This window comes from Periophthalmus magnuspinnatus, chromosome 4, assembly GCF_009829125.3.
Source record: "Periophthalmus magnuspinnatus isolate fPerMag1 chromosome 4, fPerMag1.2.pri, whole genome shotgun sequence".
NCBI lineage: Eukaryota > Metazoa > Chordata > Actinopteri > Gobiiformes > Gobiidae > Periophthalmus > Periophthalmus magnuspinnatus.
Window position 1 is genome coordinate 34429302 of NC_047129.1, and position 15870 is coordinate 34445171.

General features: G+C 50.4%; 2 protein-coding genes across 2 annotated transcripts; both read left to right on the forward strand.

Moving 5' to 3' along the window:
- The first annotated feature begins 152 nt into the window (after nucleotides 1-152).
- Nucleotides 153-3816, forward strand: LOC117369961 (zinc finger protein 888-like). The gene is made up of 2 exons (XM_033965303.2): nucleotides 153-460; nucleotides 1520-3816. Exons 1-2 carry the CDS (start codon nucleotides 223-225, stop codon nucleotides 2368-2370), a joined length of 1089 nt encoding a protein of 362 aa, XP_033821194.1. The 5' UTR covers nucleotides 153-222; the 3' UTR covers nucleotides 2371-3816.
- A 2895-nt stretch (nucleotides 3817-6711) lies between these two features.
- Nucleotides 6712-14877, forward strand: rab3b (RAB3B, member RAS oncogene family). The gene is made up of 5 exons (XM_033964744.2): nucleotides 6712-6747; nucleotides 9443-9667; nucleotides 12115-12233; nucleotides 12360-12484; nucleotides 14683-14877. The coding sequence occupies exons 2-5, from the start codon at nucleotides 9443-9445 to the stop codon at nucleotides 14865-14867; spliced, it is 654 nt and encodes a 217-aa protein (XP_033820635.1). The 5' UTR covers nucleotides 6712-6747; the 3' UTR covers nucleotides 14868-14877.
- The last annotated feature ends 993 nt before the right edge of the window (nucleotides 14878-15870 follow it).

Sequence of the window (15870 nt, forward strand, 5' to 3'; positions counted from 1 at the left end):
CACAGGGGGCGCACATAAACCTGAGCTGTCACACTCCCTCCCTGCGGCAGGGGGCGCACATAAACCTGAGCTGTCACACTCCCTCCAGCAGGGGGCGCACATAAACCTGAGCTGTCACACTCCCTCCCTGCGGCAGGGGGCGCGCGCGGCGGCGGAAGTGCCGGACACAAAGGCTGAGGCTGCGTTAGCTCGGGGCTAAAGCTAAAACCACTTTGTGTAAAAATGTCGGAAAAGGGTCAGATTTTCCGCGCGCTGGTGACGGAGCGGCTGAGCGCGGCTGCGGAGGAGATATTTGCGCTGTTTGAGAGAACGATAGCGGAATATGAGGAGGAACTGAGCCGCTCCAAAGAGGAGAACCAGAGGAGCCACAGGAGCCACAGGAGCCCGCGGCTCCTGCAGCCTGTACCCGCGGAGGAGCTGCTCTCTCCCGGGACCGTCCCGAGGACACACGCGCCCTCAGGTCTGCGGCTCTTTAAAGCTCTATCACGGTTTGTTTTCAGCTCATCAGGATCACAGACCCCAGACCCTGAGACTCAGACTGGATCTGACCTCATTTATGACCTCATTTTCACCTCACTTTGACCTGATTTTTGACCTCATTATGACCTCATTATGACCTCACTTTGACCTAATTTTTGACCTCACTATGACCTCACTATGACCTCACTATGACCTCATTTTTGACCTCATTTTTGACCTCATTATGACCTCACTTTGACCTCCGCGCGGCTTCAGCTGGAGAAACATTTAAACTGTAAACACATGAACATTTATCAGGACAAACACTTAAAGATGTAAACACATGAGGCGGGTGTGAGCACGAGGAGACAGAGGGTCCTTTAAAGGGACACTGGGACAGGACACTGGGACAAGACACTGGGACAGGACACTGGGACAGGACATATCTGTCACTGTAATATACACACACGCGCACCTGTCACTGTAACACACACACACCTGTCACTGTAACACACACCTGTCACTGTAACACACATCTGTCACTGTAACACACACACACCTGCCACTGTAACACACACACCTGTCACTGTAACACACGCACCTGTCACTGTAACACACACACACCTGCCACTGTAACACACGCACCTGTCACTGTAACACACACCTGTCACTGTAACACACACCTGTCACTGTAACACACACCTGTCACTGTAACACACACACCTGTCACTGTAACACACACACCTGTCACTGTAACACACACACCTGTCACTGTAACACACACACCTGTCACTGTAACACACGCACCTGTCACTGTAACACACGCACACACACACACACATCTGTCACTGTAACACGGACCTACTGGACTACACACATATTACACACACATGTGGACAGAACACAAATCCAACATTTAATGTGGAACAGCACCACGTTCAAAGAAACAGTGTTTTTCTTATTATCGTGGTATCGAGATCAGTATCGAGTCTATTCCTTCGGTTTAGTCTCGTGACGGCTCTCATTTGACCCAGATGCTGACGGCGTTTTGTTTTTGCAGATGTGAACGTGAAACCGCGGGACGTGGAGGAGGAGGAGGAGGTCTGTCGGGATTATAACGAGAACGACACGCAGACAACGATCATCAAAGAAGAGTTCATCAAACAGGAAGAGGACGAACAGCTGCAGGACTTCAGCTTTTACTCAGGAAAACACTACGACGACGGCGAGCAGACGGAGAACGACGAGGAGTGGGAGGCGCCGTGCAGCAGCTCGTTTCAGCACGGCGAGGCGGAGGCGGAGGTGGACTACTTTAGCCAGGTGTATATGCAGGCGCTCGACCGGAACGACCACAACACAAACCGGAACTCCGCCATGAGACAACCCAAGTGTCCGGAATGTGACCAGGAATTCGACGGGAAGGAGGAGCTACAGAGTCACATGTTGGAGGTGCACGGCGGAGACAAACCCATCAGCTGCCCCGTCTGCGCCCGGACATTCACGAGAAACGGCTCACTGAAGCTCCACATGGCGATGCACATGCACGAGAAGCCGTACAACTGTCCGGTGTGTAACCGCGGCTTCACGCAGAAGGGAAACCTGCGCTCGCACATGGCCCAGCACACGGGCGAGAAACCTTTCGGCTGTACAGAGTGCGACGCGCGCTTCCCCATAAAGAGGACGCTGCTGCGGCACATGAAGCTGCACACGGGCGAGAGGCCGTACAGCTGCCCCTACTGCGACAAGAGCTTCACACGCAAGGAGCACGTCCGGCTACACATGGCGGTGCACACGGGGCAGACCACGCCCAAAAAACGCCGCGTGATGCCGACGAGGAGCGAGCGAGACGGCGCCGACACCTCCAACGACTCCAGCGGGACGGGCTTCTACGGGAGCGGCTCCAACGAATAACACGAGGAACGCCACGGCGGACGAGGCGTTTGTGCGGAGGGTCAAAGTTCTGCAGACTGAGCCGTGTCTCGCCAGAGACGGGATTCTGTCTCTTTCTCTGGGATTTTATCACAAATCTACAAAAAGTCAAATCCACAAATGTTTTTTTTTTCAGAGAAGAAATTCATTCTCCCGTTTTGACATTTGACCTGTCCCCATCTCAGTCTAACACCACAGGAGGACGGGAGGGCATCTGACACACTACAGGAGGACGGGAGGGCATCTGACACACTACAGGAGGACGGGAGGGCATCTGACACACACTTGTGGCTTGTGACATTTGTTGATCCCGTCCTGAGCGTCCCTTTCCAAACACAGGACATAGAGGTGGACCTGAGGTGCGAGCGGACTGACCTGAGGCGTGGGCGGGCTGACCTGAGGTGTGAGCGGACCGACCTGAGGCGTGGGCGGGCTGACCTGAGGTGTGAGCGGACCGACCTGAGGTGTGAGCGGACCGACCTGAGGTGTGAGCGGACCGACCTGAGGTGTGAGCGGACTGACCTGAGGTGTGAGCGGACTGACCTGAGGTGTGAGCGGACTGACCTGAGGTGTGAGCGGACCGACCTGAGGTGTGAGCGGACTGACCTGAGGCGTGGGCGGGCCGACCTGAGGCGTGGGCGGGCCGACCTGAGGCGTGGGCGGGCCGACCTGAGGCGTGGGCGGACTGACCTGAGGCGTGGGCGGACTGACCTGAGGCGTGGGCGGACCGACCTGAGGCGTGGGCGGGCCGACCTGAGGCGTGGGCGGACCGACCTGAGGCGTGGGCGGGCCGACCTGAGGCGTGGGCGGGCCGACCTGAGGCGTGGGCGGGCCGACCTGAGGTGTGAGTGGACTGACCTGAGGTGTGAGTGGACTGACCTGAGGCGTGGTGCATGTTGAAACGTTACAGGGAAATAGTGAATTTTCTAGAGTCTAAAATGATGTAAATAGAGAAACAGATTTAACACGATAGAGAATAAAATATAAACTGTCAGTCAAAGGTTTGGACACGCCCCCTCATTCTGTATAAACACAGCGCTAACCTGCTGCTAGCCGCCGCCGCCGCCGCCGCGTTCCAAACAGGAAGTGATCGTTCATATTCAAATCCTTAGTTTTCTGTTTCGTTCCTTTTTGCCTTTAGGACAAACTGTAACTTCACATCTCACTTCATATCGTCACGTTCTGAAGTTCTGTTTATTTTCTGAGCACAAGGTCGACCGTCGGCCAAAACACTTCAGAGTCACACCGCGATCCGACATTTACAGTGAGGCAAATAAGTATTGAAGTATATTTGAAGTATTTGAACACCCTGTGATTTTGCACCTTCTCCCACTTAGAAATCATGGAGGGTCTGAAATGGTCTACAGTCCAACAGCCAATCAGGACGCAGAACACAATGGTCTACAGTCCAACAGCCAATCAGGACGCACGACACAATGGTCTACAGTCCAACAGCCAATCAGGACGCAGAACACAATGGTCTACAGTCCAACAGCCAATCAGGACGCACGACACAACGGTCTACAGTCCAACAGCCAATCAGGACGCACGACACAATGGTCTACAGTCCAACAGCCAATCAGGACACAGAACACGATGCACGTTCATACAGTAAAAAAAAAAAAAAAACACGCAAAATTGCACAAAAACAAATCTGTGAAAGGTGAACCGTGATATAACGAGAGACCACTGCATATCGCTGAAGTAAATATAGTCGATAAACTAATATTAAACTCATTTACATAAAAAAAACAAAAAAACAAGAACTTTTCTAAATCTACAATATCGTTCAAATCATAATCTGCAAGAAATAAACATCAGAATGAAACACTTCAGTTGTTGGAGTTTGTAATGAGACAAGTTATTCAAACGTTTACCACTTAAATCTGATCATATAGACACGAGGGGGTGTGTCATTGGGGGGGGCGTGTCACGAGGGGGGCGTGTCATTAGGGGGGCGTGTCTAAACCTTTGCCTGGTCGTGTGTATCGCTGCTGTTAATCCTGCAGGACCAAATCCAGCTCATTTCACTGCGTCAGTGCCGACGTCTGATACTCTGCGGCTGACGTCATCAACATTCCCTGGGGGGTGTGACGCTAACAGGAGGCACTGCTCTGTCTGAAGCCGTCATTCAAGCTCGACTTTAACCGGAGTTTTGTTTTAACACGGTCTGACCATAAAAAAACTCCAACAGATGAGCTGATCCGTGCCGTTAAACGAGTCCCTCTCAAAGAACATTACGGGCACAAGCTAGCGTTAGCATTAGCATTAGCATTAGCAATCAAAATCAAACTCTAAACAGAACCATGAGCTCAGACTGACCACAGACTCCATTTTGTCTTTTCTCACAGTGTCTCCTAACGTGTGCTTTGTGTCTCCACGGTAACTGCTGAACATTCCACCATAGAGGCACGTGTAGAACACCCCCAGAGTGAGGTCGCTGTAGAGTATCACGAGCAGCGTCCTGTTTGTCGAAGATGTTAGTGAAACTCCTCAGAGCTGGAGCCTGTTCTGCAGATTTATATTTCAGACTTTATAAAGTAGAACAAACTCTGTTATCTTAGACCGAGTGTGGGAAAGTACTTCAAAATAATATTTATACTACGTCGTGTACTGCGCACTGCCCCAGCACCAGAGCGGGGAGGACTCAGCCGCTACTTCTACTACTACTTCAGTCATATTTTTGATTGAAGTAATAGTAACAGTACTTTTGAGTAGTATATAGTACAGAGTAGCAGTACTTTTACTTGAGTAATATACAGTACAGAGTAGCAGTACTTGAGTAAAAGTACTGCTCTTCCCTGTGAGTCTGGAGTTTTATGGAACGATATGAAATGATCTGAACATGTGGCTCCTTCTGATCTGATTTAGTTTGGCTCGTTTTTGTGGCTCTTTCCTGTTTCGTCACATTTGTTTTTACTTTATAAACCAGATGTCACGTCCCGACAGTTACTCTTTAAGTTACTCGAGTAGTACTTTTCACAAATACTTTTTTACTTGAGTGATTCCTCGAGCCACGCCTCTGTACTTGTACTCGAGTAATATTATGTTGAAGTATTGTCCTCGGCCCAGGACTTAAGTGAAGCGTCAAAATGGCCGCCGCGTCTCACACTTTGCCGCGGTTTGTGTTTTTTTTATTGTGGAGAATCTTTTTGTGCAGGACTCTTGAATGTTCCGTGGACTTTATACAGAATTCAGAGCGTTTCAGATGTAAATATGACGCCGTGAGCTTTAAGACGCCGTTTAAACGTTCACTTTAGCGTTAAGTCTGTGCATGTGTCAATGTGTCTGTGTCGACTTTATTAAACATGAAACTTCAGACTGTGGCTTTATTTGGCTCCTTCTTACATTTACAAAACATTTTTATATTTTAGTCTCATCAAAAGTGTCTCTAAAAAACAAACTTTTTACTTTAAGTTTATTTGACATAATTAAAAAAAACACATTTGGAAAAGGTGAGGTGTCCCTGTCACACACACAGGTGAAGTGTCCCTGTCACACACACAGGTGTAGTGTCCCTGTCACACACACACAGGTGAAGTGTCCCTGTCACACACACACAGGTGAAGTGTCCCTGTCACACACACACACAGGTGAAGTGTCCCTGTCACACACACGTGCAGGTGAGGTGTCCCTGTCACACACACGTGCAGGTGAGGTGTCCCTGTCACACATGTGTACAGGTGAAGTGTCCCTGTCACACACGTGTACAGGTGAAGTGTCCCTGTCACACACACGTGCAGGTGAAGTGTCCCTGTCACACATGTGTACAGGTGAAGTGTCCCTGTCACACACGTGTGCAGGTGAAGTGTCCCTGTCACACACGTGTGCAGGTGAAGTGTCCCTGTCACACACACACAGGTGAAGTGTCCCTGTCACACACACAGGTGAAGTGTCCCTGTCACACACACACAGGTGTAGTGTCCCTGTCACACACGTGTGCAGGTTTTGTTCTGAGTTCTGTTTTTTCCCACTCTCTGTGAACGCCTCTGTTATGACTCATCCTGGAGCCGCGCGCTCCTGAAGCAGCGGCTCGTCCCTCCTCTCTCCCGACACCGACGCCTGTCTCCGGGCAGAGGACACCTCCAGCAGCGCTCCTCCGTCAGACCGTCAGACCGTGCGTAAACGTGCCTCCTCCTGCCTCCTCCTGCCTCCTCCTGCCTCCTCCTGCGTTCTCCTGCGTCCTCCTGCCGCCTCCTGCCGCTCCCTCCTCACAGCTGCGTCTTTCCTCTTTGCGCCGCTGTTCGGTCTCGTCTGGATCATCAGCGCTTTGGATTCTGACCGTGTTTGTTTTCACCGGAGCTCCGCGGGATTTACGCAGCGCAGAGGGACGGAGAGCAGCAGGACCGCCCAGAGAAGGTGAGTGAGACACGGCCACAGCAGCGAGCGCCCCGCGGCTGGTCCCGAGCTCCCGCGCAGAGCCGCACGGAGCCTCACGGAGCTGCGCAGAGCCGCACGGAGCCGCGGTACCGCAGATGTCAGGGATGAGGCCAGTTTGAACCGCCGCGCTCGTTACGCGCGGAGCTGGTTCCCGGTAAAGCGGCGTCACGGCCCGACAGGTGCAGCCCCGGGGCCTCGAGCCTTTGTGGAGATAATTTTTTATCATTTGAATTTTGGAAATGTGTCTCTGCGCGAGACACGGACCAGAGTGAACGAACAAGGCCCAGAGCCAGATATACACCTGTTTAGTCCTGGTTCAGTCCTGGTTTAGTCCTGGTTTAGTCCAGGTTCGGTCCTGGTTTAGTCCTGGTTTAGTCCTGGTTCAGTCCTGGTTCAACAGATGATACAGTGAATGAATCATTGCAGAATCTGCACTGATCAAACTGTCAACACGCTCCATCTGTCCCTCACTCAAGAACAAGACCCTGAGACACTTGAACTGCTCCACTTGAGGCGAGAACCATGGCCTCGGATTTAGAGGAGCTGATTCTCATCCCAGACACTGCAGGTCCTGACTCGAAGAAGCATCAGGACAAACATCATCTGCAAACAGCAGAGATGATCCTGTGGTTCATAAACCAGACCCCCTCCGGCCCACGACTACACCTAGAAATTCTGTCCATAAATATAATGAACAGAACCGGTGACAAAGTGCAGCCCTGAGTCCAACCTGCACCAGGAGCAGGTCTGACTGCAGAGACACAGCTCCTGCTCCGGTCATACAGGGACCGGACCCCATACTCCCAGAGCGCCCCCCACAGGACACCACGAGGGACACGGTCGAATGTCTTCTCCAGATCCACAAAACACATGTGGACTGTGGCAAACTCCCATGAGCCTCGAGGACCCGATGGAGAGTATAGAGCTGGTCCAGTGTTCAACGACCAGGACCAAAACCACACTGCTCCTCCTGGATCTGAGGTTCGACTATCGGTCGGATTCTCCTCTCCAGTCCCTGGAGTAGACCTTACCGGGAAGGCTGAGGAGTGTGATTCTCCTGTAATTGGAACTCACCCTTCGGTCCCCCTTCTTATACAGAGGGACCACCACCCCGGTCTGCCATTCCACAGGTACTGTCCCCGACCGCCACGCGATGTTGCAGAGACGTGTCAGCCAAGACCCACAACATCCAGAGACTTGAGGTACTCAGGATGGATCTCGTCCACCCCCGGAGCCTTGCCACAGAGGAGCTTGCCAACCACCTCAGTGACTTCAGCCAGGGTGATGGACGAGTCCACCTCTGGGTCCCCAGTCTCTGCTTCTTCCTCTGAAGACGTGACAGAGGGATTGAGGAGATCCTCAAAGTATTCCTTCCACCGCCCGACAACATCCCCAGTCGAGGTCAGCAGCTCTCCACCCGCACTGTAAACAGTGTTGGTGAAGCACTGCTTCCCCCTCCTGAGGCGTCGGACGGTTTGTCAGAATCTCTTTGAGGCCGTCCGATAGTCCTCCTCCATGGCCTCCCCAAACTCCTCCCAACCCCAAGTTTTTGCCTCTGTGACTGCCCGAGCCACGGCACGCTTGGCCCGCCGGTACTCATCAGCTGCCTCTGGAGTCCCACGAGCCAACAAGGCTCGATAGGACTCCTCCTTCAGCTTGACGGCATCCCTTACTTCCGGTGTCCACCACCGGGTTCGGGGTTGTCACCGCGACAAGCACCACAGACCTTACGACCACAGCTACGAGCGGCCGCATCGACAATAGAGGAGGAGAACATGGTCCACTCAGAGTCTATGTCCACAATACGCTTGGCCCTGTCAGGTCTGTCCTTCCTCCACCACAAATGGATCCAACTCACCACCAGGTGGTGCTCTACAGCTCTGTCCCTCTCTTCACCCGAGTGTCCAAGACACGTGGCTGGAGGTCAGATGACACGACAACAAAGTCGCTCATTGACGTCTGACCTAGGGTGTCCTGGTGCCTCGTGCACTGATGGACCTTGTGCTGGAACATGGATTTTGTTCTGGACAAACTGTGACTCACACAGAAGAACAACAACAGAACAACAACAGAACAACAACAGAACAACAGCAGAACATCACTCGGGTTCAGATCGGGGAGGTCATTCTTCTCGATCACGTCCCTCCAGGTGTCTCTGTCGTTGTCCCTCGGGACAACAATGGAGTCCCCGATCGGAGTCATGTCATTCATGCATGTTTGAGTAATCTAGCAATGTCAGACTCTCCTTTAGCAGTACGAGCCTGTACGAGGCTCCGCCCACAAGTCTACATCACCCATGTACGAGGCTCCGCCCACAAGTCTACATCACCCATGTACGAGGCTCCGCCCACAAAACAAAAACATGACACAAACTGCACTACGACGTGACAAACCTGGTGTGATGTGCAGTAGTTTCATTCGTGCGATGCAGCTGATTGTGATAGTGCTCTGAAGGGGGAGGGGCTTAGCACAGAGAGTAAAGGGAGGAGAGACTCAGAGCGACAAAAACGAAACTGAAACTTAAATAAATATGATCGTTAAGTTTAATGCCATACTGTGGAACATTCTGATGTCCATAATGCCGCTTTAACTTGTGTTTGTGTTTTTGTGAAACGCCTCTTCTTCGTGAGCTCTGAGGCGCTAACGCGTGTCCTGTGCTCACTGGCGCCCCCAGATGGCGAAGGCAGACCAGCGCTTCGGGCAGAGGGACGGCTCGGACCAGAACTTCGACTACATGTTCAAACTCCTCATCATCGGGAACAGCAGCGTGGGAAAGACCTCCTTCCTCTTCAGATACGCCGACGACTCCTTCAGCAACTCCTTCGTCTCCACCGTCGGCATCGACTTTAAGGTCAAAACCGTTTACCGCAACGACAAGAGGATCAAGCTGCAGATCTGGGTACGAGAGCGCCACCACGGGCTGTGTGCGGTACTGCGCGTGCGAGAATGAGCCCGGTGTTCTAACGTTTCCTCCTCAAACACTGGACTTGTGTTTTGTTTCATTCACATATTTGAGTCACTTTATTATTCGTCTGTCACATCTACAAAGATCAAAACGCTCTGTTCCACCTTGTGATGTCATCAAGTGGTAGTTTCAAAGTGAACTCCTCCTTTTACCTTTAGTTCAGTCGAGATAAGAGACAACTCCAGGACTGAAATGATCCAGATGATTCTAGTGAAGGTGGAGTTTAAAAACACAGTGGAGCACTTCCTGTATCACATGATGACATCACAAGGTGGAACAGAGTGTTTAAATCTGCAGGTTTGTGAGTTAAACATGTGAGAATGAAACAAAACACAACTCCAGGTCTGTGTGTGACGAGGAGACGACATCAGAACAGAGTTAAAGCCCCACTGTGGAACATTTCATCACATCAGAACTGGACTAAACCAGAACTAAACCAGGACTAAACCAGGACTAAACCAGGACTAAACCAGGACTGAACCAGGACTAAACCAGGACTAAACCAGAACTAAACCAGGACTAAACCAGGACTGAACCAGGACTAAACCAGAACTAAACCAGGACTGAACCAGGACTAAACCAGGACTAAACCAGAACTAAACCAGGACTGAACCAGGACTAAACCAGGACTAAACCAGGACTAAACCAGGACTAGACCAGGACTAGACCAGGACTAGACCAGGACTAGACCAGGACTGAACCAGGACTAAACCAGGACTGAACCAGGACTAGACCAGGACTGAACCGGGACTAAACCAGGACTAAACCAGAACTAAACCAGAACTAAACCAGGACTGAACCAGGACTAAACCAGGAGTAGACCAGGACTGAACCAGGACTAAACCAGGACTGAACCAGGACTAAACCAGAACTGAACCAGGACTGAACCAGGACTAAACCAGGACTGAACCAGGACTGAACCAGGACTAAACCAGGACTAAACCAGGACTGAACCAGGACTGAACCAGGACTAAACCAGAACTGAACCAGGACTGAACCAGGACTAAACCAGGACTGAACCAGGACTGAACCAGGACTGAACCAGGACTAAACCAGGACTAAACCAGAACTGAACCAGGACTAAACCAGGACTAAACCAGAACTAGACCAGGACTGAACCAGGACTGAACCAGGACTAAACCAGAACTGAACCAGGACTAAACCAGGACTAGACCAGGACTGAACCAGGACTAAACCAGGACTGAACCAGGACTAAACCAGGACTGAACCAGGACTGAACCAGGACTAAACCAGAACTGAACCAGGACTGAACCAGGACTAAACCAGGACTAGACCAGGACTGAACCAGGACTAAACCAGGACTAGACCAGGACTGAACCAGGACTAAACCAGAACTGAACCAGGACTAAACCAGGACTAAACCAGAACTAGACCAGGACTGAACCAGGACTAAACCAGGACTAGACCAGGACTAAACCAGGACTGAACCAGGACTGAACCAGGACTAGACCAGGACTGAACCAGGACTAAACCAGGACTAAACCAGGACTAGACCAGGACTTAAAGCCCCACTGTGCCACATTTCTTCAGTTCTTAAACCCTGTGTTAATGTGACCCTGTCCTATCCTGCGCTGTGATTGGTCAGATCTTCTTGTCGCCTCCTGCCGTGCGTTTCCAGGGAAACCTTTAATGAGCAGCTGTTGTCATGGAAACAGAGGATAAAAACAGTTTGGACGACAGACTCTGCTCCTCTATGCCCCTCTCTGCTCCTCTATGCCCCTATCTGCTCCTCTCTGCTCCTCCTCTATGCCCCTGTCTGCTCCTCTATGCCCCTATCTGCTCCTCTATGCCCCTCTCTGCTCCTCTATGCCCCTATCTGCTCCTCTCTGCTCCTCCTCTATGCCCCTGTCTGCTCCTCTATGCCCCTCTCTGCTCCTCTCTGCTCCTCCTCTATGCCCCTGTCTGCTCCTCTATGCCCCTCTCTGCTCCTCTATGCCCCTATCTGCTCCTCTCTGCTCCTCCTCTATGCCCCTGTCTGCTCCTCTATGCCCCTCTCTGCTCCTCTATGCCCCTGTCTGCTCCTCTCTGCTCCTCTATGCCCCTGTCTGCTCCTCTATGCCCCTGTCTGCTCCTCTATGCCCCTGTCTGCTCCTCTATGCCCCTGTCTGCTCCTCTCTGCCCCTGTCTGGGGTCCTGGTTTAGTCCTGGTTCAGTCCTGGTTTAGTCCTAGTCCTGGTCCTGGTTCAGTCCTGGTTTAGTCCTGGTTCAGTCCTGGTTTAGTCCTGGTTTAGACCTGGTTTAGTCCTGGTTTAGTCCTGGTTTAGACCTGGTTTAGTCCTGGTTTAGACCTGGTTTAGTCCTGGTCCTGGTTCAGTCCTGGTTCAGTCCTGGTTCAGTCCTCTCTCTGTCTCCCCCTGCAGGACACGGCGGGGCAGGAGAGGTACCGCACCATCACGACGGCGTATTACCGCGGGGCGATGGGTTTCATCCTCATGTATGACATCACCAACGAGGAGTCCTTCAACGCCGTGCAGGACTGGTAAGACCGGTTATAGACCGGGTTTAGTCTGGGTTTAGTCTGAGTTTAGTCTGGGTTTAGTTCTGGTCCTGGTCCTTGTCCTGGTCCAGTCCCGGTCCCGGCTCAGTCCTGCTCTGTCTCTTTCAGGGCGACTCAGATAAAGACGTACTCGTGGGACAACGCTCAGGTCATCATGGTCGGGAACAAGTGCGACATGGACGAGGAGCGAGTGGTCCCCCCAGAGAAGGGCAAGCACCTGGCGGACCAGCTGGGTACGTGTACAAGTACTATGAATACTACGAATACTACTACTACTACGACTACTACTACTGCACCTGGCGGACCAGCTGGGTACGTGTACAAGTACTATGAATACTACGAATACTACTACTACTACGACTACTACTACTGCACCTGGTGGACCAGCTGGGTACGTGTACAAGTACTACAAATACTACGAATACAACAAATACTACGAATACTACGAATACTACTACTGCGACTGCTACTACTCCACCTGGCGGACCAGCTGGGTACGTGTACAAGTACTACGAATACAACAAATACTACAAATACTACGAATACTACAAATACGACGAATACAACAAATACTATGAATACTACTACTGCACCTGTCTTTCTGCTGGGTCTGTACTAACTGGACTTGGACCCCCCTCAGTCTGACACAGTGTTGATCCTGTGGGGCCCCCAGGGGTCAGTCCTGGGCCCCCAGGGGTCAGTCCTGGGCCCCCAGGGGTCAGTCCTGGGCCCCCAGGGGTCAGTCCTGGAGATGCTCTGATGTGGAGATGTTCTTTTAGTCTTTACCTTTCACAAACTTGTCTATCATTTTCTTTCTCATCTCCTGAGTTTCCTTTGGTTCCTCTGGTCCATGTTCAGACCCACAGACTAAACCAGGACTGAACCAGGACTAAACCAGGACTGAACCAGGACTAAACCAGGACTGAACCAGGACTAAACCAGGACTGAACCAGGACTAAACCAGGACTGAACCAGGACTAAACCAGGACTAAACCAGGACTGAACCAGAGGGTCAGTGTTTCAGTTTCGTGGACTCTTTGTGTTGTACAAATAAACTTACCTTAGTTCTGTCAATACTATTACAAATACTACAAAAAATACTACTACTGCCAGTACTACTGCACCTGACCGACCTGTGTGTACTAGTTTAGTTTAGTCTTTATTTAAGGAGCATGGACCATCACACACTTAACACACATCACACACTTAACACACATCACACACTTAACACACATCACACACTTAACACACATCACACACTTAACACACATCACACACTTAACACACATCACACACTTAACACACATCACACACTTTACACACATCACACACTTAAAACACATCACACACTTTACACACATCACACACTTAAAACACATCACACACTTTAAACACATCACACACTTTAAACACATCACACACTTTAAACACATCACACACTTTAAACACATCACACACTTAACACACATCACACACTTAACACACATCACACACTTAACACACATCACACACTTAACACACATCACACACTTTAAACACATCACACACTTTACACACATCACACACTTTAAACACATCACACACTTTACACACATCACACACTTAACACACATCACACACTTAAAACACATCACACACTTAACACACATCACACACTTAACACACATCACACACTTAAAACACATCACACACTTTAAACACATCACACACTTTAAACACATCACACACTTAACACACATCACACACTTAACACACATCACACACTTAAAACACATCACACACTTTAAACACATCACACACTTTAAACACATCACACACTTAAAACACATCACACACTTTAAACACATCACACACTTTAAACACATCACACACTTTAAACACATCACACACTTTAAACACATCACACACTTTACACACATCACACACTTTACACACATCACACACTTAACACACATCACACACTTAAAACACATCACACACTTAACACACATCACACACTTAACACACATCACACACTTAAAACACATCACACACTTTAAACACATCACACACTTTAAACACATCACACACTTTAAACACATCACACACTTTACACACATCACACACTTAAAACACATCACACACTTAACACACATCACACACTTTACACACATCACACACTTAAAACACATCACACACTTAACACACATCACACACTTTACACACATCACACACATCACACACTTAAAACACATCACACACTTTACACACATCACACACTTTACACACATCACACACATCACACACTTAAAACACATCACACACTTTTTATTTTTTACAGTAATGGAACCGAGACTACTACTACTACTACTACTACTACTACTACTACTACCCCTCCCCCTCCTCCTCCTCCTGCCCTCTCTCTCACGCCTCTCTCTTGCGCCCCCTGCAGGTTTCGAGTACTACGAGGCCAGTGCGAAGGAGAACATCAACGTGCGTCAGGTCTTCGAGCGTCTGGTGGACATCATCTGTGTGAAGATGTCCGAGCGCGTGGACGTGGAAGCTCCAGCAGCTCCAGGAACCAAGACCACACGGCTCACAGACAAGCCCACGCAGCTGCCCCAGAAGTGCTGCTGAAGCTCCTCCTCCCTCTGCTCCTCCTCCACCTCCTCCTCCTGTTCCCTGCTCTTCCTCCTCCTCCTCCTCCTACTGCTCCTCAACAGACAAGAGCACACGGCTCACAGACAAGCCCACGCAGCCGCCCCAGACGTGCTGCTGAGGTTCCTCCTGTTCCTCCACCTCCTCTTCCTGCTCCTCCTCCACCTCCTCCTCCTCTCCCTCCCCTACTCCTCCTCCTCTTCCTCCCCTCCTCCTCCTCCTCCTCCACAGAGCTCCTCCCTCGTTCTGGACAATGTGCCAAAACAACAATATCACATTTTCTGAGCCAGACCATGATTCCCATTTGATCCAGATCCATTTGAACTTTCACCTTCAGCGAGCGCCTCCCGCTTAACGTCACGTGTGCACAGCGGCGCCCGGCGACCTCCGATCAGCGGGTGGGTCAGAGGTCAGAGGGTTAGGGTCAGACAGTGGACAGAGAGCAGCGGGTGGATTAAACACTTTACAAAAATGTGTCGGTGCTAATGCTAATGCTAATGCTAATGCTAATATCAGAACCTAATAAATCTCTAAATAACGACGCTCATGAAATAATCTACACGTACAAATAGTCGGGCGTTTACTACAAATGTTATTTTGTTGTCTTATATTAAACGTTTTAAGAGCTAGCGTAGCATTTGTACCTTTGTAAAAACAGACGTGTGTTTAGGTGAAGTTTTCCGCACGTTTGTGAAGCGTTAAACATGTAACCTGCTGCTCCCTGTCCACAGCCTGACCCCTGACCTCTGACCTCTGACCTCTGACCTCTGACCCAGCTGATTGGAGCACCCCGGGCGCCGCTCTGCACACGGCCAACTATCGTAAAATGTGACTTTTCAGAAGAAGCAGGAGGCTCTCGCTGCTTCATGAAGCTGAACGTCTTCTGTGAGTTTATAAAATAGAAACATTAGAAACAAGAAGAAAAAATGAGTCCGAACATTTAAGACGGAAAGAAACACAACGTCTCGTGCCATAAGTTTAA